Below are 26628 nucleotides of genomic sequence, written 5' to 3'. Positions count from 1 at the left end.
ATCACCTGTGGTCAAGTGATTCTCGTCCTGCTTTCAGGGAAATTTGCGTATTGCGTTCGTCTAAGCCCATCCCTCGGTGTACTGCAGTGAGAGCAGAGGGAGGTGGGCTCTTGACAGAGGAGTCCAAAGTGAAGGCCCGCTGGGCCGGTTACTTTGAGCGGTTGTACCTGGATGATCCACCAGCTGTCGAGTTGGACATCAGGGGTGTTACAATCCCTATTGCTGACCCTCCAATCAACTGTGGTCCACCTTCATTTGTGGAAACAGGCTGCGGTGAACCGGCTGAAATGGGGTAAAGCTCCAGGGATCTGTGGCATCCATGCTGAACTTCTCAAGGCTGGTGGAAATGCTGCACTCATGTCGTTGCATGCAGTTCTGTGCTCTGCCTGGAACACAGGCATCATCCGAACTGACTGGAAGAGGGGCCTTGTTGTCCCTCTCTGGAAAGGGAAGGGTAATCGCCAAGACTGCAACAACTACCAAGGGGTGACGCTGCTCGAAGTGCCGGGCAAGGTCTTTGCTCGGATAATTCTTGATAGGGTTTGCCACCATCTGCTTGAGCACCAGAATCCAGGCTTTACACCAAAGCGGTCAACGATTGACCGTATCCTTGCTCTTCGGGTCTTTACTGTACGCAGACGAGAGTTTCAGCAGGGTCTGCTTGCAGCCTATGCTGATCTCGGAAAAGCGTTTGATTTCGTGAATCGGGATGCCCTCTGGAGGATTCTTGGTCTTCGTGGGGTGCCACCAAAATTGATCGATCCGATGTCTGAACTATACTCTGGTACTGAGAGTGCTGTGAGATGTGGTGGTACCATCTCTGACTTATTTACATCTGTTACTGGAGTTCGTGTGTACTGGCCCCCACACTTTTCAGCAGTTGTATGGACTGGATTCTGGGGAGGATGTCGGAGAGATCAAGATGCGGTGCATCGTTTGGAAATGTCAAGATCTCAGACCTTGATTTCACAGATGATGCAGTCCTTTTTGCGAAGACTCCAGATATCCTTTTGGGGGGGGGGCTCAAGGTGCTGAATGAGGAGTCAGAGCCGCTGGGATTACAGGTTTCCTGGGTCAAAACTAAGATTCAGGCTTTCAATGACATCTTGGATGCTGCTATCCTGTCTGTACCTGTTTGTGGTGAGGATGTTGAGGTCACGGGGAGATTCACTTACCTTGGCAGTGATATTCACGTCTATGCTGGCTGTAAGCCAGAGGTCAAAAGACATCTGGGTCAGGCCTGGGGAGTCATGGATTCACTGGATCATGGAGTGTGGTGCTGTCGGTACCTGTGCAGGAGGACGAAAGTCCGAGTCCTCAGGTCATTGGTGCTTCCAATCTTGCTCTATCGATGTGAGACTTGGACTCTGACCAGGGATCTGAGATGGAGACTCAATTCCTTTGGTACCAGGTCTTTTCGGAGAATCCTTGGTTATCGCTGGTCAGACTTTGTGTCCAACGATCGGTTGCTGAGAGAGACTCAAATGAGATTTGTTACATGCATAGTCCATAAGCGTCAGCTGCTGCTGTATGGACATGTGGCTCATTTTCCTGATGCCGATCCTGCTCACCAAATTCTCTCAGCGAGGGTGCCTTGCGAGTGGAGAAGGCCAATGGGCCAACTACATGCCTCGTGGTTGCAGCAAGTTGATCAGCATCTCAAAAGATGGGGATGGCCAGGCATCTGCTTGGGGGATGGCCAGATGGAGGCCCCTGGAGTACCGGCAGAAAGTGGACGCAGCAACGCGCTGCTCTGGTGCATGCTCCCACACCTGACCTGACCTGGGGGCGGAGCTATAGACGCCTCCCGAGGAGTGGAATTTTCGTTGCCCTGGGAGAAGAGGGAGGAGCCAAAAATCGGGTGTTTGTGTGTGTGAGAGGACCGTTGAGTTTGGAGAAAAATGAGAACATGAGAAAGAACTGATGAGAAAAAGGGGACTCAAAGGAGGACTGAGAACAGTGAAGGAGTTCATCCGGTTTGCTTGCCTTAGGCCTGTGCTCATTCGTCTGCCTGCTGCCTGTTTGTGGTCCTGCTCATCACCTCCTCCTCCCTCCTCATTACCTGCTCATTGCTGCTCCGCATCCATCCCCCCCCCCTCCTATGACCACCAGAGCTGATTCCCCAAGTTTTGTGTCTTTCCCATCCGCCACTAAATTCGGAATGAGGCGCCTTATATTTCTTTAGATTCATTTTTATTCACATTGTATAAAATTATTTATTAACTCGAACTACGTTGTCGATGGCACACCATCGCATATTCCCGCGCGCACTGCTTTGTTCCATTAACGCTAGGTGAAATTTTATCTTGCAAAATGGATTGACTATTCTTTTCTATTTGATGTGCTTTATGACCAAAGAAAGACTTACTATGTTTACTAAATCAGAAGTCATTGCAAGCATGTCAACATTTCATGAAACATTAATTCAACACTGTCCAGCAATATAGAACTGTGCATCAATTTAATCATAGGAATGAACTGTGTATAATATTAATTATAATTATTCATAATCAATGAGATAAATACAGTAAAACCTGTTGACTGTGTCACTCATGGGGGCCACATAAGTAAGTTCTTTATAAAAGAATTTACCATGCACAATGGAAAATACACTTTAAAAAAAAAATCAGCCCCCATGACCCCACCCCCTCTGGCCTGGCCCCTTGGGGTCATATCAAAAATCCGACAGTGTTGTGCACTTCCCCATACATATATCTACTATGTCCCAAAGTTTCAAGTTCCTCTCTCAAACGGTGTAGGAGGCGCTATTTTGACCCACTATCCGCTAAGGCCTAAGTCACATTTGCCACGGCGGCCGTGGGGTCTCCAAAATCTACGGCCACTAGCAATTATACGGCGGCCGCAGTATTTCCACGGTCACACAATGTAGCAGTCACATATGTTTTTTATTTTTCGGGGAGCTGCACGGCGTATTTAGAAATTGTGGAGACCGAAACCGTGGGGTTGCCGTACGGTCTTTGCTTTGATGTCGCAAGGTGACCTTAAGGGGGCCCTGCGGCGGCCATAGAATTTTCAAGGCACACGCAACGTAGCCTCAAGGTGCCCGCAAGGCGACCGCAGGGGGGCACTAAGGCGAACGTGCGGCCAGATGGACGGTAACGAGTGGGTTCATTTATTTTATTTACCAGTTTTTTTTTCTTCGGCTTGTCGAATTGCTACGGCGAACATAGAAATGAAAAAAAGTTATAACTCCGCGTGATAATTCCACGGCGACCCCTACGGCCTGTAAAATATAGCCAAACGGCGTAGGGCCACCCTGAGGTCAGCTGTGCAGTCATTTCAGGTGAGGGAGGGGATGGAGGGGGGAACATGGACCAGAAACAGACAACCAAACACCACCAGGATTTGGAGGATGGAGACAGGTTTGAGAGTTCAGACTTTAGATGAGAAAGATCTTGTTTCCTGGCTCTCCTGAGGGTACACACACACATGTTCCAAGCTTTTTGGAAGAAACTGAGATTGCCTTCAGTGGGATTTGCCTTCTATGAGGACAAGGGAAGTTGTTTCAGGACAAGGGAAGTTGTTTCAGGCCAACTGGCTCACCACAAGCTTAAGTGTACCATTTGTGGGAAGGGTATGCCAACTGAAGACTAGATGGGATAAACCTGTGCATGAGTGAGAGAGCAAATTTCTTTGAAACTAGAGTAATTTGACTGTGCGCAGTCGACGGGTATGCCTCCGCTCTCCCGCACAAACACTTGAGTATTGACATATTTGACCCTTGACCTTTACCACATCTGGCCCAAAATCTAATCACTTAATTGACGTGTCTAACTTTACATTTGTACAAAGTTTAGTGAAATTCTCTTATTTCTTGAGTCTGGGCATAAACAGTGAAATTTCAGAGTTTGATCTTTGACCCTTGACCTTTACCACATCTAGCCCAAAATCTAATCACTTAATTGACGTGTCTTACTTTACATTTGTACAAAGTTTGATGAAATTCTGTCCAATATTTGTTGAGTTAGGGCGTAAACAGTAAAATTTCAGAGTTTGACCTTGACCTTTATCACATCTGGCCCAAAATCTAATCACTTAATTGCCCTGTCTTACTTTACATTTTTACCAAGTTTGATGGAATTCTACAATTTGCTTCTTGAGTTATTGCGTAAACGAAAATCCGGACGGACGGACAACCCGGAAACATAATGCCTCCGGCACCCTTGGTGCAGAGGCATAAAAATTCCCAGGATGAGTTGATGTCAGTAAGAGGAGAAATGGGAGGCGAATCTAGAAGTTCGATGGCTGCATGAATACCCTGGCAGTCGGCCTGAGTGAAATGCCAGACTCGTCGGCGCTGAGGTGGTTCTCTAGTAACAGCCAGAGAGATGACCGCTTTAACAAGTATATGGTCAGATGAACCCATTGGAGCAGAAAAAGAACAGCGACATTTTCTGGCAAATTGGTAAAAAAATCAAATCCAGAAGAGATTGGCTGAGATCTGGGTCAGGAATTTTACAGAAATTGTGAGGTCAGGCCAAAGCAGATCTGTGACTTGCTATGGGTAAAATGTAAACCCGTACTAACCTGTTCACGGTCAAGTGTTGGTGACTGAACTGACTCCCCCCACCAGGTACCCCTGTGTAGAGGGTTATGGACATAGACACCCAGCAGGATTAAATACAAAACTTACCAAAGGGCAGAGGAGCTCCTTGTGAGCCAACGGCCATCCATATCTGGTGCCAACTGCATCTGTGGACGTCCTCCTGCACTTGGTTACCATCCCCTTGGAGAAAGATGGCAGGGTTTGTACAACCCTGCCATCTTGCACAAATGCCACCACAAGACATTTCATTCTGCAAAAAGCACTGAGGTGTGGGATGTTGCTGAGAAGTTGTCCATCAGATGGTGGTCTCCTCGGTTACCCTGAGGCGGTTCCTTTAGGTGGGTGCCTGGAATGTCCTATCCCTAATAGACGCGGATGGGCCAAGCATCTGCCTGAGGCATGGCCAGACAGAAGCCCCTGGAGTACTGATGGAAAGTAAACGCAGTGACACGCTGTGGCATATGCTCCGTATGTATGTATGTATGTATGTATGTATGTATGTATGTATGTATGTATGTATGTATGTATGTATGTATGTACAGTGTCTATAGAAAGTCTACACCCCCCTTCAAAATTTTCACCTTTTGTTGCCTTATTAAAAGCCTGGAATTAAATTGCATCAAACCAGACTTTTCCACCTTTATTTACACATCGTAACCCACAACAAGTGAAAAAAAAATTCTACAAATTTCAGAAAATTAATTGAAAATACAAAACTAGAATATCTTGGTTGGATAAGTGTTGACCCACTGAGTTTATACTTGGTGGAAGCACCTTTGACAGCAATTATAGCTGTGAGTCTTTTGGGATAGGTCTCTACCAACTTTTCACAACTTGATTGGATTGAGGTCGGGGCTCTAACTGGGCCACTCAAGGACATTTATCTTTTTGTTCCTTAGTCACTCCAGCATAGCTTTGGCTGTGTGCTTCTGGTCGTTGTCATGCTGAAAGGTGAACTTACATCACAATTTCAGCATTCTTGCAGAGGGTAGCAGGTTTTCCTCTCGGATTTTTCTGTATTTTGCTCCATCCATTTTCCCTTCCACCCTGACAAGTGCCCCAGTCCCTTCTGATGAGAAACATCCCATTAACATGATGCTGTCAACACCATGCTTCACAGTAGGGATGGTGTCCTTTGGATGATGTGCTGTGTTGTGTTTGCACCAAAAAGTTCCATCTTGGTTTCGTCAGACCACAAAACGTTTTTCAACACGACTTTTCACACAAAACGTGATTTTTTTTGCACACTTCAAATGGGACTTGAGGTGGGTTTTTTTTTGAGGAATGGCTTCTTTCTTGCCACCCTACCATACAGGCCAGGCTTGTGAAGTGTTTAGGAGATTGTTGTCACATGCACATGTGGAGACACTGTATTTGTCCCAAGCAACAAACAGCCATTCTTGCTAAACATCCTTGCTTGGCCAGTCCAAAGGAAAGCCAAAGCCTTGTCATCAATAAAGTGCTGCTGGATAGAGTTAACAGCTGGCTTTTGCTGGTCCATAGGAAAGCCAAAGCCTTGTCATCAATCAAGTACTGCTAGACAGAGTTAACAGCTGCTTTTGCCGGCCCAAGGAACAGAACAAAGGCGGAATGTCTTCGCTCTTAAAGTGAAGTGACCCTGCTTTGCCTTAGTGTACTTCAGCAAGATAACGACAGGAACAGGTCTTGCTGTCAATCAATGAAAGATAGCTGCAGAGCCAAGAGGGGAAAGAATAATCCTGTGCCTTAGTCTTCTAATCGAAATTGATGGTGGGAACAGAAGAGAATACTCCTGGGCTTTAGTCTCCTAATAGAAGTTGATGATGGGAACAGGATGAATCATGTTAACAGGTGGTCACACAAGGGGCAGAAAAAATTGTATACAAGGCAGAGCTAAACTGAGCTTGCCAAAGCCGGGCTGGACTGACGCACTGTGTGTGTTCTTCGCCTCTCTCCATATGCATATGTTCTGATGTGGATTAAACTCTTCTCTACCTAGGATCGGTGTGGACAAAATTTGATTTCAATCACTGCGGACGTCATCTGATCTCAACACACATAGTGACCAGTCTTTGCCATAAAGGCATGTAGGTCTTCCAAAGTTGCCAATGGCCTCTTGGTGGCCTCTCTGATCGGTCTCCTCCTTGCTTAGTCATCCAGTTTGGAGGGACGGCCTAATCGAGACAGGGTCTTGGTGCTACCACACGCCTTCCACTTCTTAATGATTGCTGGACTGTTATGTGCTCCAAGGGATATATATATATATATATATATATATATATATATATATATATATATATATATATATATATATATACATACATATTGTAACGTCCACGGGACTTGAACAGTCCCGCCAACGTAGAATGAGCCGAAACGATGGAGACGGTTTATTTTTTATAACCTAAAGATGGCGGTTTTAATCGCTCCACCACAAATGGGACGAGGAAGGTGGCACGAGTCGCTTTTCACTGAGTTAATAATGTTTATTTCTCTAACCAGAAATAATAATAAGACTCGGCAAGAGGAGGGATCCGGGGCGATTCGACGGGATGGTGGTGTGGGTTCGGGCGTGGGGAAAACACAAACAATTCCAATGGATATACAAATCTCAAACCCTCTAAGGCGCCAGGTACACACACACACACACACACACACACACACACACACACACACACACACACACACACACACACACACACACACACACACACAGACACAGACACACACACCGTAGCTGGTGGTCAGGCTTGCCCGTGGTGTCGATGCAACAGTCACTGGATTGGCGCCGGACGAGCTGGCGTCGCGCTCGTCTGGTGTCGACCTCCTGGTGTAGGCCCAAGTCCGCTCACAGCCGCCAGGGAGCGAGTTCTGGCGCCAAGATCCGAGCAGGAGAGGGAGGCAGGTCCGCCCGCCGTTCGGTCCCGTACTCCGAGCCAGCAGAACTCCAGAGCCAACCGAGGTGAGGCACGAGGCACAGCAAGGCCACGAGACACGACGAATTGAGGAACGAACCAGCGCAACGAGAGAGCGCGCTCCGAGACCAACAGCCTCGACCAGACGCTTTCTTTTTATGACTCTTCCTCCTCTTCTTTTCCCGAACAGAACCTTTTTATACTCGAGTCCTCGTCACTTCCAATCGAGCCCTTTTATTGGCCCTCTGCCATCGCCTTCCGCCAATCGTGATCACGGGGCGGAGCCATCCGCAGCACTGTCCTGTTACATCACGGCAAGCCTACAGGGAATACTAAAAGGGTTTACGCATACACACTTACCCTAACCCGTCTCCCTATCTAATTACGTGACAATTATCATTTCCCTCTTAAAGAAATGGACATTTACTAGACAACTTATCACCACTGAATCGCTACTTATTACATCGAGATCCTGGTACAACTCGAACAGCATGGCATACCTAATTAAACATCCTAATTACCCTTTGAATGCATACCCCCCCCCCTCAGACGTAACAATATATATACACACACACACACACACACACACACACACACACACACACACACACACACACACACACACACACACACACACACACACACACACACACACACACACACCTTTAGACCTTGAAATATCTTTATTGAGCAGAGATGAAATGAAAAACCTCTCTTAATGCTCTTGTCTGAGCATATTTTGGTACCACTCATGTGCATTAAACTTGTAGAGTCAATAAATATTTATGTTCTATTTTATAAAATTGTTTTGTGGCACTCATCTGTTATAAAATATTTCCCATACTCGAACCTTTTGTCAAACATGAATACATTACATTTTTGAGGAAGTGGAACATAATCCGACAGTTATACTGGGTGCGGCTGGAAAATAACAATGGGGACAGGAACAGGAAAGAGAACAATGGGGCAAGCCTGGGCAAATATCCAACTGACTTCCTCAAACATGGTTTATAAGCGAGACATTTCTCTCAGTGGAAAATCTCTTCTTTTTGACGGTTTCTCATTTCTCTCATCTTGACCCAACGGTAATGAATGAGAATTTGCTTTATGACCCAATGTTTGACCCAACAGAGATGAACCATCTTTCATCTGAGGAAGAATATGACTCATCACAACATTGGTAAGTTTCAAACACTATTAAACTTTTAATGTAAGCTCATATAGTGTATGTGTGTATGTCCATGTGTGATTGAATTATGAGGAACAGAAATGAAAAAAAAACGAGGTGCGTGTGTGACAGAATTGTGAGGAACAGAAATGAAAAAAACAAGAAGCGAATACTTCGATATTGCGCGGCTGGGGGCAGTAAAAGTTTAGGTTAAGAATGATGAAACAATTTTGCAGTTATAAAATTTAAATGTAGACACGATGAATTAGCATGCATGATGGGAAGAGTTGTGACGTTGGACAAATTTCTATTTATAGCCCTCAGATCAAAGGGACGTACGAGGCCATACGTGTGACAGAAGACGTGATAGAAGACAGGACAGAATAGCCAATTATATAACAGCGCGATGTCGCCGCGCTGTAATAACCACTTCTGTCACCAAAAAAAAGAGGAAGAAATCACCTCCACAAGACGTTTTAAAAACACTTCTGGTGAAAACAATGAAGAACGAGAGTTACAACGCTGCACGTCAACAACTAACGGAACAGGAACATTATCACTTCCTGCTCAGAAAATCAACTTCCGGCGTCACACAGAAAACGATTCAGCACAAAAAACGTTGCTCTTCCGCATTAACCCCGCCCACAATTCACCAGGCAATCTCCGCCCACAACCCACCCGGCAATCTCCGCCCACATCACACCCAAAAATAAGGCCAAAAAAAAAAAAAATGTTGCATTGGCGTAACCCGCCCGACCCTAAAAATTCCGCCGACCCTACGTTTTTTTTTGTTTTTTTGCTATCGATTTCAAGTATCTTGTTGATTGCGATCGCGATCACAAAAACCCGGAAGTGTTTCGGACAGAACCCGCCGACAAAAAGGGTGGTACTCGAGCCGGGGGAGATTTTGGGAGGGATTTATTAGGATTTATTAAATTTTTGGATTTATTATCCAAAAATTTTGGGATTTATTAGGAAAAAATAAAAATAAAAAAATAAAAGATCCCGACCGACCTACCCTATTTTTCAGTGACCCGTTACGCCAATGCAACATTTTTTTTTTTTGGCCTAAGTGTGATAGAAGACACAGGATAGAATAGCCAATTGTATAACAGCGCAATGTCGCCGCGCTGTAATGAGATGTGTATGAATGTGTGTGTCTATGTGTCTTTGTGTCCATGTCTGTGTGTCTATTGCTAAGTCTGGCTTCCTTCTTGGGACTATGGTATAGTAATTGGTCTTCATTTTGATTGTATATGATTAATTACATTACTAATTATTTATTTTCCCTTTTATTACAGCATTTCAAACTCACATGTAGATGAGGTGAATTGGCATGCTAATGATCTTCACAAGGAATGGAAAGCTCTGAATGGCATGTTGGCAGAAATCCAGTTCGTTTGTCAGACATTTCATTTCATTTCACGACCTGAAAAAATGCATGAATAACCTGCCTCCGAGATGGATACCTCTGACATCACAGAATTTACCTAATGTTTCAACGTTGTTTGAAGATTTTCTTGAAAGGTATTCCACATAATAAAATACAATGATGTTAAATTTCAATGCTCTTTGAAGATTTACTGGAAAGGTATTACAAATGATCAAATACAATTATGTTAAATGAGTGCCCATGTTTCCTGTTTTTACAGTGTCAATCATGAAGAAAGCGCAGATATGTTGCCTCTTGTTCCAAACAATCAGAGGCTACCCCAGGTAATGAATTATAATTCCTCTTTCTGACTGAATCTAACATATGAGAGTTCGGATATATTTATTTATAAACCAAGATGCCATACTCTGACACCTCCTTCAGGATTCACAGATGTGTCATGTAATATTAATATGTGTGTGTTTTTTTAACAGGAAAGAAACACTCAGATGATTCAAGACCCCTCACTCTCTCACTCAAAAAAACATTATATCATAAAATTTGTTGTAGATATTTCAATGTGTAATATATTGTATGTTTTCAGTATTAATTATATATGCTTATCTTACAGTTATTTAATTCTTAATTACAAAAAAAGGATAAAGGAGGTGTAAAAAGGTGGGGGGGGGGGGTAGGTGCACTCCCCCAAAAACCCATCATCCCACCCCTCCCCGTGTGTGTGTGGGGAAGGGTGGGGTGGGATGAAGGGGTGTGGTAAGTCAAAGGTGGGGGCACATAAGGGAGGGGAGCGGTGGGGGGAGGTTTGTATGGGTGTGGTTTGTGTGGGTGTGGGTGGGGAAGGGTGGGGGTGGGATGAATGGGTGTGAGGAAGGGTGGGGGTGAGATGAATGGGTGTGAAGAAGGGTGGGTGTGGCTTGTGTGGGTGTGGCTTGCATCAGTGTGGCTTGCGTAGGTGTGGCTTGTGTGGGTGGAGACAAAGAAAGGGCAGAGCGAAATTTTAAAATTGAATAAACATGTGTGTGGGGAGCTTATAAACTAATCATTGTATGAGGGATGTGGATATGATGGATGTGGTATGTGGGTGTGGCTTGCATGGGTGTGGCTTGTGTGGGTGTGGCTTGCATGGGTGTGGATTATGTGGGTCTGGCTTGTATGGGTGTGGCTTGTGTGGATTATGTGGGTCTGGCTTGTATGGGTGTGGCTTGCATGGGTGTGGCTTGCATGGGCGTGGTTTGTGTGGGTGGAGTCAAAAAAAGGGTGGAGTCAATTTTTGAAAAGAAATATTTTCAATTTATTATCTTTGTCTTTTGTAATTCCTGTGAATAAAATGGATCCTAAAATCTCTTCTCCTTTTAAATCATATAATTTGTAAGTCCAAGGAACTGTATCTATTACATCAATGATTTTAAAAAGTTAATTTGTCCATCCTTAGTAAAACCTTTTTCAAAATGACATTTCCACCTGTATATTCTTACTATATCACCAACTTTGAACTTAGGCTTTCTCAGATTAAACTCTTTTTCATATTCTCATTTTGTAAATGTTTCTGATGGCTTGGATTTTGTTGAGGAATGAATCGTATCGTTGTACTTATCTACAATATTCTGAATTAAAGATAACCATTGTTTAGATTAGAGTGGAGTGAATTTTTTTATATATAGTCTCTCTTTTAACCTTCCAGAGCCCACAAAATGTTCTGGGTGAACAAAAAAAATCATACACTTGGACCCCTGGTGCTCTAGAGGGTTAAAGTGCGATTAAAACGCTCAATAACAATCGCTTTTCCTTCATTAAAGGTGCTGGATAATGTAATACCGTTATCTTTAAGAAAATTCATAAATGCTTTATTGTAGAACTCTGTACCCTCATCAGTCCACAGTTTTTTTTGATTTTCTCTTGCTTTTAGTAAATATCTGTTGGAAGGCTAACATAAGAGGATTAACTCTTTTGTTTTTCAAAGGAACAACCGATGCATATCTACTCTTCAAATCAATAACGGTTAAAGCATGCTTGTACCCCTTATCATTATTGACTTCAATCAAGTCAGCGGACCAGATATAATAAACTTCTTTGGAATAAATCTTCCTTCTATTAAACTTTGTGATTATTGGTTTATGTAATTCATCAGCGAATTGCTCTTCAATCTTAATCACATCATTAGAGCCAATAAGTTTTTTTGAATTTTCAAGCCGAAGTTTCAATTTAGCACGGATCATCTTCTTCACGAAAGAATCTATCAACTTTTTCTCTGAAGGTTGGATTTTGTATGAAAGACAAATTTATTTTCATGAATCAGAACATAATCACAGAATATACATTGTTTATGGGCTTTTGACTGTGTTTAATCCCACTCTATCACATGCAGGACAATTCTCAAATTTGTCATATGGAGAATCAGGGAATTCAAGATGCTCAATATCTAGTATACTATTCATATTTATAAAGTAAAAAACTTTACGTCAAATAAAATTCATCTTCGGAATCATCTTCGGTGCTTTCACAATCATCTATAAAACTACTTTCATAACTACCGTTTGAACACAAACTCTCAGTATCATAACTGTCTTCTGTTCCAACAGAGATACTATCATCACTCTCATAATCTTCAAAATCTTCACTTGAATAATGACTCATTTAATGAGAATAAAAAACATTACCATGTATATCCATATACTTTTTTCATTAACAGATTCAACTACTACATTTTATATATTAAAGGTAATTTTAAAATGGTCCTTAACTACTACTGAACAAAATGTCATTTCACCTGATATATTTACATCCTATATTTCATCAAGATTTACATATTTCGGGTTGTTGAAAAAAATACAAATTCCTCCTTGCATATTGCTGATGGTCTTACTCTTATCTTTTCTTTCTAAAGTTTCATCCATAAGGTTTTTCTTTTCTTTTTTGATAGTTTTCTTGTTTCATTGCATTTTCTAGTTTTGAATATATTGCCAGAAGGAGAGGAGAAACGTTTGTTAGAGCTACTTAAATTGATGTTCTTCCAGATATACTAAAATCCCTTCCACTGAAGGAAATTGAAGAACTCATATTATTAACCATAATTGTTTATATCCAATTGTTTTTATATTTATCTTTATTCAATTTTACATCGTCGACATATTTCTCAGTATATTTTACAAATGCAGAGATTGAGTGAAACTTGTCTTTTGATACATTGTATTTATTAAGTGTAAAAAGTTGGAGGGTAAAATGGTTTTAAGCACAGATTCACCTGTACATTAAACGGAATTTTCACAAGAATATTTTAGTTTAAACGAAAAGCATCTATAAATTATCGTGAGATTTTCATCAAGAAAATATTATTTTCAGCAAAGTTTTTCTATATAAATATGGTGAATACAACGTACTGCGACGTTTGCAATCATGAATATAAATGTTATAAAAAACACCTTCAAACCAACAAACACACATTCAATCTTTTCAGACAAATATCTCCATTTGAACAAGAAACAAAATATGACGATGTCTGTTCTAAGGACGTCTTAAAAGAAAGTTAGAAAAAAAAACACCTTCAGTCACAAAAACACGTAAACAACATTGAGAAAAACTTGAAGAGAAAGAAGAAGAAAATTGGATTAGAGGGAGATATCATTGAGACAAAACCATCTGAAATAACAACTCTTCAAAGATGGTGTAAAGATCAGATAGAGGTAAAACATAACATTTAATATTGGTGGAAGATCCATTTGGGAAGCGATTCATATCTCATAGAATTCAATTATCAAGGTTGTTAGTAGAATGTTTAAAAAGCATAAATCATTCAAAATTTATCATGGAGCCTCCTTTACCTTCTCAAGAGACCGTTTTTTTTACAGCCATTTTTCCCTGCTGTGCAGGGGTTAGGCTTTTTCTTGAGGCAATGTTTTTTATGGCCGATGCCCTTCCTGACGCCAACCCTAGTCGCCTCTTACGACACACAGGGATATGGTATACCTATTCTAACCGGGGCATACACCGGGACCAGTACACTGGTACTCACTTCGCCGACCTTAGATGGATGACAGGCTGAGTCAACCCCCTGGTGTTAATTCAGCAGCCAACAGGGCTTGAACTCAGGACCCTGGGATCCCAAGCCACCACCCTAACCACTAAGCCAACACCAGATTTAAGGAAGCTATCAATTGATGTGATAAGGTGTGGTGGATTCGTTCTGATATATTTTTCTTCAATAACATTATCTTCTCTTGAGAAGGTTTTTTTTATGGCAGTGGAAAATGGCTGCCACAGCCATCAGTGGCTGAATTTGAGATGGCCCAATATCCAAATCTGTTCATAATATGATAGGCTACTAGTGTGCCAAATTTGGTGCTTTCCTCACAAAATGCACAATTGTTATGCCAAGTTGCCCCACTACAGTCCCTTTCCTGTGGATAAAGATGTGCTAAGATACTCCAGAGAAAGCATTTTTTTTCAGTATTTTTAATATTAATTATTTCCTTTTTATTCTTTATATCCGTAGGTAAATCAATATAAGAAGAAGCCTTTTAATGGAGTGGATTTAAGAATATTAAGATCGATATATGAAACATTCCCAATGTTGAACCCACTACCCTGTTGTTGTTCTTCTAATTCAATTGCAATCAGCTCTTCAAAGATAGGAGATTTAAGGAAGCTATCAATTGATGTGATAAGGTGTGGTGGATTTGTTCTGATATATTTTTCTTCAATAACATTATCTTCTCTTGAGAAGGTTTCTTTTGATGGCAGTGGAAAATGGCTGCCACAGCCATCAGCGGCTGAATTTGAGATGGCCCAATATCCAAATCTGTTCATAATATGATAGGCTACTAGTGTGCCAAATTTGGTGCTTTCCTCACAAAATGCACAATTGTTATGCTATATTTAGCTAAGTTGCCCCACTACTGTGAAAGAGTTTCAAAGTACAATAAATTTGTGAATAAATTAGAAAGTGGGGATCTAGGCATCTCTGGAGGAGAACCCATGATAGTGTATGACGTATGTCATTGTGTAATTTGGTCAACTTTTCATATAGAATCTGGAAACTTGTAATTTTTCACTTCCTATGTTTACAGTGAACACAAAAACAGCTGTTTCCAATTTTTTTTATTCATAAGCAGTCACCAAAATCCAAAATTTGAGAAATCACCATATTTTACCCATTATAGCACATTCAGAGATAATAAAAAATATCTGTTGAGCTAAATTTAACCCAGTTAGGCATTATTTACAAACCCCCCAAAAGATGACAGCCAAATATGCACAAAAAGGACATTCTGTAGTACTGAGAACATGCAATTTGAATGGATGTGCAAATAAAAAACACAAAGATGCTTCGGCATATATAATTATTTAGTCATCCAAGTCCTCATTTTCCTCGTCATCGCTTGAAGTCTCATCAATTGCAACATTGTTGCATGTGTCCTCAGCTCCTTCACACTTGCAGAGCTCTGTACAGGCTAGATTATGTGCCTTACAAGAGCACCGTCCACTGCACTTACTGGCGACACAGGAACACTTCACAAGTTCCACCACAGCCTCCGGTGCTGCTGGAACTTTTGAGACAACTGGGACATAGTGGCCGTCCTCCAGTTGTCACCATCCCAGAGTAACAGGGTCCAGTAGAATTGGTACAGCTACTATGTCTTGTAACCATATGTTGGCTTGTAGGTGTGCGCGCAATATATGCTCAGTGATACATCCTTGAGTCGGAAGTAGCTTCTCCACACCTTGGTTACCCTTTCAGCTGCTTGAACATGTGCCACCTCAGTGCCTTGGCTGATGCAAACGCAGAGTTGAACAGCTGACACACAAACGTTTCACATCCAGACAACACCCCTGGTGATGGGTACACTCCAACACCAAGTCCAGCAAGAGCACAGATAACATCTTCACCTGCCTTCATGAAGACTTCGAAGCATGATGACTTCCCCTTTCCTTTGATGTGACCAGTGGTATCACTACCAGTGAGTGCATGCAATCCTGGCAATGCTGCTGCTCTTTCTGCACCTAGAGCAACATAGATGGGCTTGACCGATTTTTCGTCGTCCATCTCCAGTGCCCATGATGATAAGAATGTCCGGCTTCAGATCAGGTACTCTTCACAGAGGAAGCACAAGCACATCCGTATCACAAGAATATATGTGCACAGTATTGCCCAGATGACTCATTGCCACTGCATACAAGATCAACAGTGTATCAGCTTCCTCTTGTGTACTCGGAATGCTCACGATGTTTGGCTTGGAAGAAAGGATGCCTTTCTGGGTGTGTGTGGTGATCGGCACTTTGCACAATCGAACAGCTTTTTGTGCAAGATACAACACAAGATTGGCTTTGGTTTCCTTAGTGCTCAGAAATGACTTGAAGTCTTTAATGCATGTAGTATCGTCTACTTTATACCCCTTGTCCTGTGTTCTCCCTGCCGTACAAAGCTGTCTGGTTCTGTCCTTGAGCGAATTAATGATGCTGTAGTTGTCAAATACGAGGTATGCATCCATGTTACCAACCGATTTACCATCAACACTTCGAATAAGGCAGTCCAACAGATCTTTACAGGTTTTAATTTGGCTTTTGTAGACAACCATCTCCTGTACGAGAGCCATGCCATCTATTATGATGCTGGTCGGGCCGTGTTGGGTGGTTGACTCCTCTCCAATGGATGTTTATCGATTTTGGTCATTCGCTGGCCGCCATCTTGGATTTTTGTCATTAGCAATGTTTGGAAAAAAATGGAAACAGCTGATTTGTAGTCATGTGATCTTAGGAAGTGAAAAAACACAAGTTTCCAGATTCTATATGAAAAGTTGACCATTGTATTATAAGCTTAAAAGATATAACAAAGTCTGAGAATATGAATAACCTATCAATAAAACCAATGTCACCTGCAGGGTGACCCGTATCTTGCCAAAAGGTGACGATGTGTGACTTCTTTAAGGTCACACTGAGGTGAACAGAGCTGCTATCCACCAGGAGCGACTCCTTGAGGAATATCTGCCTACGAGAGATTCCGATGAGAATCGTTCTACAGAATAACCATGAAAAATATGCATTTGCCTCATAACGTCACCAAATGACGTCATAATGTCTCAAGCTTGACATATCTAGAAAGCACTCATCGAGGTGTTCAATTTGAGGTACTACACGATATGGTTCCTAAAACTTGAAAATTTGACCTTGGAGTCAAATATGTTTGACCTTAGGCGCTAACCATGAAGGTCAAGGCCAATCGCCACAAAAAAATTAATCAGCTGATTGCCAGACCATGAACTATATTCCCATTAAGTTTGAAGACTATCCGATCAAAATTACTCAAAAATAAGGGTTTCGTCGACTCCCCTGATTTGCGACAAAGTGACCTTGACCTTTGACCTTCAAAATTCTATGTGCTGAAAGGGACCTCTATAGGCCTCTGATATGCGAAGTTACAAAAATTTCCAATGATAACTGTGCTCTGCAGAATTTTTTATACGTGATTACAGACAAACAAAAAAAAACATACAATCTGACTAACATATCTTGCAAAAACATCGTTTTGGCAAGATAAAAAAAGCATACAAGCTGACGAACATATCTTGCAAAAACTTCGTTTTGGCAAGATAAAAACCAACCCTCCCCCCCCCCTCCCAAAAAAAAAACATACAAGCTGACTAACATATCTTGCAAAAACTTCGTTTTGGCAAGATAATAAATGTTTTTTGTTAAACTGATAAAAACAAAGTCCAAATTCTAAGAGTTAGTAATACTATATCCAATGATAATTGGTCAAATGACCGGCATGTAGATCTCCGTTATTTCACTAATAAAGAAACTGCTCATTATGCTTCTATCAAAAACTTTTCTAGATTGGTCATCGTCAAGTTTATATATCAAAGCATAAATCATATCCTTGTAAGAGATGTCTAAATATCTTTCAATCCCAACAAAGACTTGATAAACATTAAAAGTATTGTTCTAATCATAAAGCAACAGTTGTTGAGATGGCAGGACCAGGAGAGAAAGTTGTATTTAATGAAACAAATAAATGTATAAAACACCCATTTGTAATATATGCTGATTTTGAGAGCATCTTGGAAAAAGACTGATGATATCAAAAAATATCAAAAGCATATCCCTTGCAGGTTTTGTTATTACATTAAATCATCTGTAGAAAGTAAATATAAGTTGGAGTTGAAAAGAGGACCTGATGCTGCTGATGAATTTGTTAAAAGGATTGAGGATGATTGTATTAAGCTAACTGAAATTATGTCAAGAACAAAGAAACCTCATGAGTTATCTCCAAATGAAGAGAAAGAATTTGAAGAAGCAAGGATATGTCATATATGCTCAGTGGCTTTGGTAAAAACTGATAAAAGGGTTAGAGATCATTGCCATATAAGGGGGAATGACAGAGGAGCAGATCATAATAATTGTAATCTTAATTATAGAATCCCTACATTCATACCTGTATTTCTTCATAATAATTGTCATTATGATGCGCATCTCTTTATAAAAGAACTAAGTAAGACTCCTGGAAAGATAATTGCAATTCCTAATACAGATCAAAATTACATCTCATTTACAAAACAGATTTATACTCATGAAATAGATGTAAATACAAATATTAGATTTCTTGACTCTTATAAATTTATGACAAGCCCTCGAAGTTCTTTGGTTTCAAACATCCCTTTTCCTCTACTTTCTAGTCAATTTAGGACTGAAGCCGACTTGCGTAAAATCATTTCTCTTCTCACTAAAAAGGGAATTTACCAATATTATAACATGGATTCCTTTGAAAGATTTAAAGAAACCAGATATATATCTCTATCTCTATCTCTATCTCTCTCTGGCATCCTGATATGTTCATTATTCTAGCTCTTTCACGAAAACTTGACGTTGTTGTTTGTTTTATACAATAACAAAAAAAAATCAAGCTGAGATGATAGTCCATGGGACAGAAACTGAAATGTTTTTGATTGATATGGGTCCTAAGATTGGGTAAGATAATAAGATAATATGGGTCATAAGACTTTGAAGTACAGTGTGTTTGTTTGCCATATAGCAGAAGGTGCTACTTTGTGTTACAGTCTAATTTGTACTCATACCCGAAGCACCACAAGTGTTAAATGAGCGATTTCTAAAACTGCACCCATGTGACTGTTAATATCTATCTCTGTACAGTGTGAGATATCAAAATGTATCTTTTAGATTTATCCTATCATAAAAACATATAATTGTATACTGTCTCTTGTCTTGTCTTTGACAACTGATTTTGGTGGGGCATATGTTCCTGGAAAATGCCGCGAATGCCGAATCCACAAATGTCGGGGCATTGTTTCAATGGGAAAAAAGGAGGATAGGTTCCCGGCGGTTTGCGATTCATAAGGGAAAATCAAAAATCCCATGAAAAACCCGCGAATACGCAAAGCACAGGGCCACAAATGTAGAAGTAGTCCGTGTTTTATCAATAGTGAATACGCCGGGTCCGCAAACAGCGAATAGCGGGTTCCGACAGTATTTGTTGTATTTGGATTTCAACTAGTGTATGCCCGTAGATGTGTGGCCATACGTGCAAACCCTCGCCCCGCAAAAAGCTCAAACCGAGTGCCAGAAACAACAACCACACAAGCCGTTCCTTTGCTTTCACGTGCCCGTACGTGCAAAAAAAAAAAAATATATATATATATATACTTTAAAACCACTTGCCAGAAACAACCACACGGGCCGTTCCTTCGCTCTCGCGTGGCCGTACGTGCATGGCCGTACGTGCGTGCCCATACATACAAAAAAAATATAAAAAATTCAAACCGCGTGCCAGAAACAACAACCACACAGTGTGGTGAATTGAGGTGAATTGAGGGACATGACGCGGGATCACATGTTGTGCGTCTCGCGTATAATAAACTGATAAATTAAACCCTTTTTTTGTACCCCTTTTGTGGGTACAAAAGGCACCCTCGTCAAAATGCCCTGCCAGAGATGCCACATGCATGAATTGCGACAAGAAAGGGCATTATGCCAGGGTATGTAAATCTACTCTAAGGAGAAATAAACCCACTTCTGCGGCTCTCTACTCGCAAAATAAATTAACTGCAGCCTCCCCGGGGAATCTATCCAAGGCTATCATCAACGTACGAATTAACGGGCATATGGCTGAGGCACTGATTGATACCGGTAGCTCTGAAAGTTTCGTCAACAGCTCGCTAGTGAAAGGCAACCCACTCTTGACAAGGTAGTCGATCAGGCACGAGCGATGGATACGGCTCAGCAGTAATCTGAGTCATTTGGGACACCGATGCTGCTTATGAACGCTGCTACGATGGGAACCCAAGGAAACCCACTGGCACAGACACAGCCAGACATAGGGGATGGAGAAACACCCTAGGAGCCGGATACCCAGGCCACGCCATGGATCACATGTTGTGCGTCTCGCGTATAAGGGGAGGTCTCCGCGGCACGGGGTGATTGTCCCCGGGGCATTGCCATTTACATAGGCTGTTCACTTGGTGCTCGTTGACTGAAGGTGCTCATTGACTGGTGAGAATGGAGATTATATCGAACTCCGTGCTTACGCGGATTTATTCTGCGATGATTAATTACACATGTATACGTTACTGCTTATGTACTCCTAGCTGAACCTGTATTCCCCGGTGTGCCCGCAGAAGCGGCTCCAATCAAATGGAATAAAGCCTAAACTCTGAAGGTTCTTCTCTCGCTCTCATTTCAATTTATTCCATTTGGTTTTCTCGGCTCTCTCAACCAACGATGGACAAGATCTACAAACCAGAGAGGTTCGACGCAGACCCAAACGCGACTGACGCAGAAATGAAATGGTCGCATTGGTTCTGTTCCTTCTCACACTATCTGACCATCATCGAGGAGGGAGCTGACAAATTTGCCGCTCTCGTGAATCATGTCTCGCCCAGCGTGTACAGGCTCTTCTCGGAGTGTGACACCTACGAAGCAGCGATCGACGTGCTGCAAGCGCTCTACGTGAAGCCCAAGAACGAGGTATACATACGACATCTTCTCAACACACGCAAGCAAGCAGCCGGGGAGACAATCGATCAGTTCCTGCAAGCTCTGAATCAGCTGGGAAAAGACGGCAGCTTCCGGGCCGTAAGCGCCGAGGAACACCAAAAGGAAGCGACCCGGGAGGCATTCATCCAAGGACTCAGATCAGCCCACATACGGCAACGCTTACTAGAGAAAGCGCAACCCACTCTTGACAAGGTAGTCGATCAGGCACGAGCGATGGATACGGCTCAGCAGCAATCTGAGTCATTTGGGACACCGATGCTGCTAATGAACGCTGCTACGATGGGAACCCAAGGAACCCCACTGGCACAGACACAGCCAGACATAGGGGATGGAGAAACACCCGAGGAGCCGGATACCCAGGCCACGTCAAACTCCTCAGCAACTGCTCCGGTTGGTAAATGCTTCTTTTGTGGGTACAAAAGGCACCCTCGTCAAAAATGCCCTGCCAGAGATGCCACATGCATGAATTGCGACAAGAAAGGGCATTATGCCAGGGTATGTAAATCTACTCGAAGGAGAAATAAACCCACTTCTGCGGCTCTCTACTCGCAAAATAAATTAACTGCAGCCTCCCCGGGGAATCTATCCAAGGCTATCATCAACGTACGAATTAACGGGCATATGGCTGAGGCACTGATTGATACCGGTAGCTCTGAAAGTTTCGTCAACAGCTCGCTAGTGAAAGGCAGGAAATGGATAATCCACCCGACTGACAATACGGTATGCATGGCCGCCACCTCACTACAATCCCGCGTACGAGGGTACTGCAATGTTGAATTGGACGTAAAAGGGTACACGCATCGGGATGTAAGGGTACTGGTGCTTCGTGATTTGTGCGCAGATGTAATTCTGGGTCATAATGTCCTCAAGCAGCACACGAGCGTCGAAATACCCTTTGGAGGAAGCAAGCCTCGTCTAATTTTAAATGCGTTGACCACCGCGGAGGTGACGTCCCCCCAGCTGTTCGCTAACTTGTCGCCGGTCTGCAAACCGATAGCGATTAAATCGCGGCGATATACCACTGCTGACATGAATTTCATCACCTCAGAAACCAAGCGATTACTGGAAGAAGGAATTATAGAACCGAGCGATTCGCCATGGCGCGCACAGGTGTTAGTAAACCAGCAGTCAGAACCATAAGAAACGAATGGTTGTCGATTATTCCCAAACGGTCAATCGCTTTACCCAACTCGATGCCTACCCCCTGCCGCGCATAGACGAGATGGTCGAACGCGTGGCCAAATATAAGGTATTCAGCACCATCGACTTGCGAAGCGCCTATCATCAAATTCCCATCCGAGAGGAAGACAAACCTTACACCGCATTCCAGGCAGGGAGGCGCCTCTACCAATTCAGGAGAATACCTTTCGGTGTCACGAATGGGGTAGCTTGCTTCCAACGGGTTATGGATGACATCATCTCAGATGAAAACCTCAAAGACACTTTTGTTTACGTGGACAATGTCACAGTGTACGGTAGGGATCAGGGGGAACATGATAGGAATCTGGACAGATTCTTGAGCATTGCTAGAAAATATAATCTGACTCTCAACTACGAGAAATGCGTATTCTCGGCAAGGTCAACTGACCTTCTCGGCTACACGATAGCCGACGGCACAATTAAGCCTGATCCTGAACGATTGCGCCCGCTCCGTGAGCTTCCACCACCTCAGGACTTGCAGACAATGCGCCGGGTGATCGGGATGTTCGCTTACTATGCGAGATGGATTTCGCAATACTCCGAGAAAATACATCCCCTAGTGCATTGCAAAAACTTTCCACCAGATGCCGCTGTTGTAAGAGCTTTCCACAACCTCAAGGATGATATCAGTAAGTCCGTGGTTTTATCGATCGATAGCTCAGTGCCCTTTGTGGTGGAAACCGACGCTTCAGATCACGCGATAGCTGCTACACTTAATCAGTCTGGGCGGCCGGTCGCGTTCTTCTCGAGAACTCTCTCTAGAAGCGAGCAGAGACACTCAGCGATAGAGAAGGAAGCGTACGCCATCGTCGAAGTGCTGCGGAAATGGAGACATTATTTACTGGGAAACCACTTCACGCTCGTTACGGACCAACGATCCGTGGCATTCATGTTTGATGGGAAAAATAACGGGAAAATTAAGAATGAAAAAATTATGAGATGGCGGATAGACCTAGCTTGCTACAGTTACGACATTGTCTACCGGCCCGGGAAGGAAAACCCTGCTGCAGATACCTTCTCTCGGGTCTACAGTTCGGCAACAATCAGTTAGGCTTTGCAAGACCTACACGTGTCTCTCTGCCACCCAGGGGTAACCAGAATGGCACATTTCGTGCGCAGACAAAATCTTCCCTATTCTGTTGAAGATATTAAACAAATGAATGCTTCATGCCCTGTTTGTGCTGAACTAAAACCCAGATTCTATGGCGCGGCATCTGGCAGACTGATCAAGGCCACTTCCCCCTTCGAGAGACTAAACATCGACTTCAAAGGGCCCCTGCCGACCGAGACAGACAACAGATACATATTCACCGTTGTTGATGAATATTCAAGGTTCCCTTTCGCATTTCCGTGCTCGGATATGACCTCGGGCACTGTCGTGAGATGTCTCTCTGACCTCTTCGCTATGTTTGGGAAACCTTCGTACATACATTCAGACAGAGGGCCGTGTTTCATGTCGGCCGGGCTAAAACAATTCCTACTAGAGCTCGGCATAGCAACTAGTCGAACGACGGGTTACAACCCACAGGGTAACGGGCAGGTGGAACGGTATAACGGGGTTATTTGGAAAGCTGTAACTCTGGCGTTGAAATCAAGAGGGCTGGGCCCCGAGCGGTGGGAGGTTACTCTTCCCGACGCTCTGAATTCCATACGCTCTTTGCTCTGCACGTCCACCAATGCAACTCCTCACGAACGAATGTTTACTCACCAGCGACGTTATGTTGACGGTCAAACGGTGCCCAACTGGCTGACCCATCCCGGAACAGTGTTCATGAAACGCCCGGTACGACAAAGCAAGTATGAACCCCTGGTGGAGGGGGTCGAACTCATTGACACTAATCCGGAGTATGCTCATGTCAGGCTCCCGGATGGCAGGGAGACCACTGTGTCGGTTCGCCATCTGGCTCCCTCAGGTACTCCTCCCGCAGGTACACCACCTTCTGGCACTCCTCCTTCTGACATCCCCTCCCCAGGTGTTCCCCCCCCAGGAACTCCACCGGGCGACGGGGCTGCCGCGTTCCACCCGAGAGCGATCGAGGAGTCATCCCCGGCACAAGTCGAGGCTCACCAAGAGGATCGGGAGCCTCCCTCAAGTGAAACTGCCATTTACTCCCGGAGAGGTCGACGAATAAGGCCCCCTCGACGACTCAATCTGTAAAGGGGATTATCGGCATTCTCACTGCTCATGCTCCTATATGCTCATTATATCATATATCGATGCTCATTTCCATGCTCCTACAACTCAAAATAATCACTGCTTGGCATGTATGCTTCTGTAGACCTATTAGTCCGCGTTGCTTGAAATGTACACTCCTATAGTGCGAAAGCAATCATGGTGCGTAAGATGGGCCCCTAGTTGCATTTTAAAGGTGGGGAGAATGTGGTGAATTGAGGTGAATTGAGGGACATGACGCGGGATCACATGTTGTGCGTCTCGCGTATAAGGGGAGGTCTCCGCGGCACGGGGTGATTGTCCCCGGGGCATTGCCATTTACATCGGCTGTTCACTTGGTGCTCGTTGACTGAAGGTGCTCATTGACTGGTGAGAATGGAGATTATATTGAACTCCGTGCTTACGTGGATTTATTCTGCGATGATTAATTACACATGTATACGTTACTGCTTATGTACTCCTAGCTGAACCTGTATTCCCCGGTGTGCCCACAGAAGCGGCTCCAATCAAATGGAATAAAGCCTAAACTCTGAAGGTTCTTCTCTCGCTCTCATTTCACACAGGCCGTTCCTTCGCTCTCGCGTGCCCATATGTGCGTGGCCGTACATGCAAAAAAAAAAAAAACTTTCAAACAACCACACAGGCCATTCCTTCGCTCTGATAAACGACGACTGGATTGGGGCATTGTGTTTATCTATAAATGCGGATAAGAAATCGAGAAATTATTACAAGGACAAGGAGGCCGATGTGCGAGGAATCTGTGAGGGGGTAGAGCATCACCTGTGGACAGGTGATTCTCGTCACACTTACAGGGGAATTCACGCATTGCGTTCATCCAAGCCCATCCCTCGGAGCACTGCAGTTAGAGCAGAGAGTGGTAGGTTCTTGACAGAGGAGTCTGAAGTGAAGGTCAAAGGGCAGAGGAGCTCCTTGTGAGCCAACGGCCATCCATATCTAGTGCCCAACTGTGTCTGCGGACGTCCTCCTGCAGTTGGGTTACTTTTTTATTAGGAGGTTGGTGGCAGGATTTGCACTCCGGCCACCGTAAAACCCTTCATTCCGCAAAACACAAAAACGCAAAAAAATCTGAAAACCCACTCTGTGGGAGTACCTCCTGTGCAGCTTTCCTTCGCAGGGCAGCTCACCGGATGACGGGATTGGGGCAAAGCCTTTGGGACCCCCAATCTTTGATGATAGGAGAGAAACCACGGGGTAACATCCCTGTGTCAGATTGCGGGAGAGTGTGTCGGAGTGGTGCTGAGGTGTCGTCCACCAGACGGCGGTCTCCTTGGGTTAACCTGAGGCGGTCCCTTCGGGTGGGTGTCTGGAATGTCCTATCCCTAAGAGAAGATGTTCACCTGTCTCTGTTATCATCTGAGCTCAAGCGTTTGGACATCGGGATTGCAGCTCTCTCTGAGGTTCGGAGACCGGATTGCGGCGAGATAATGGTGGGAGGTTACACCTACTATTGGTCTGGTCGCTCTGATGGTTACCATACCCAAGGAGTTGCTGTAGCTGTGTCCAATAAGCTGACCCCAATGATAATTGAGGTAACACCGGTCAAGGAGCGTATTATGAGATTAAGGATTCGTCACTCCTTAGGTGTCATTTCCCTGGTCTCTGTTTATGCTCCGACTGAGGCGAGTGATCTCACCGTGAAGGATGCATTCTACGCCACGCTCGAGTCTGTGGTTCATCAGTGCCCCAGACGAGATACACTTCTCGTCTTGGGGGATTTCAATGCATCGACTGGAACTGATAGGGATGGTTATGAGGTGTGTGTTGGTCCCCATGGGTCAGGAATTATGAAGCAGAATAACACTAAGTTCCTTGACTTTGCAAGAAGTCATGGACTTAGGGTGGCTGGTTCATGGTTTCAGCACCCACAAGCTCATCGCTGGACTTGGTATTCCAACGCTGGCGGTGTGGCAAAGGAGATTGACCATGCCCTCATTGACGGTCGTTGGAGGATGATCCAGAACTGCAGGGTCTACCGGAGTGCTCAGTTCCTCAATACTGACCACGGGCTTGTTGTAGCAACTCCAAAGCTGCACCTTAAATCCTGGAGAATGGTACCATCCCAGCCAAGGCTGGATGTTGGCAAGCTCAGGGATGAGAGAGTAGCTGAGGAGTTTGCGAACAGGCTGAGTGGACACTTTGGGGGTCTCGGTGATTTGGGGGGTCCTGAAGAGTTGTGGAGTGCCTTCAAGACCACCGTCCTTGATGTTG

General features: G+C 43.7%; 2 protein-coding genes across 8 annotated transcripts in view; one reads left to right on the top strand and one right to left on the bottom strand.

The window, feature by feature from the left end:
- LOC147016837 (uncharacterized) overlaps positions 1-26628 on the bottom strand; it is a 115755-nt gene that overhangs the window by 10096 nt on the left and 79031 nt on the right. The gene's annotated exons all lie outside the window — the stretch shown is intronic.
- Positions 20503-24392, top strand: LOC147016839 (uncharacterized). Its single transcript, XM_085845916.1, has 2 exons — positions 20503-21416; positions 24200-24392. The coding sequence occupies exons 1-2, from the start codon at positions 20751-20753 to the stop codon at positions 24356-24358; spliced, it is 825 nt and encodes a 274-aa protein (XP_085702042.1). The 5' UTR covers positions 20503-20750; the 3' UTR covers positions 24359-24392.

This window comes from Eptatretus burgeri, chromosome 11, assembly GCF_056783735.1.
Source record: "Eptatretus burgeri isolate ZD-2024b chromosome 11, Ebu_testis_v1, whole genome shotgun sequence".
Lineage (NCBI taxonomy): Eukaryota > Metazoa > Chordata > Myxini > Myxiniformes > Myxinidae > Eptatretus > Eptatretus burgeri.
The sequence above is the reverse complement of the archived record's forward strand: the minus strand, read 5'-3'. Positions and strand labels throughout refer to the sequence as shown.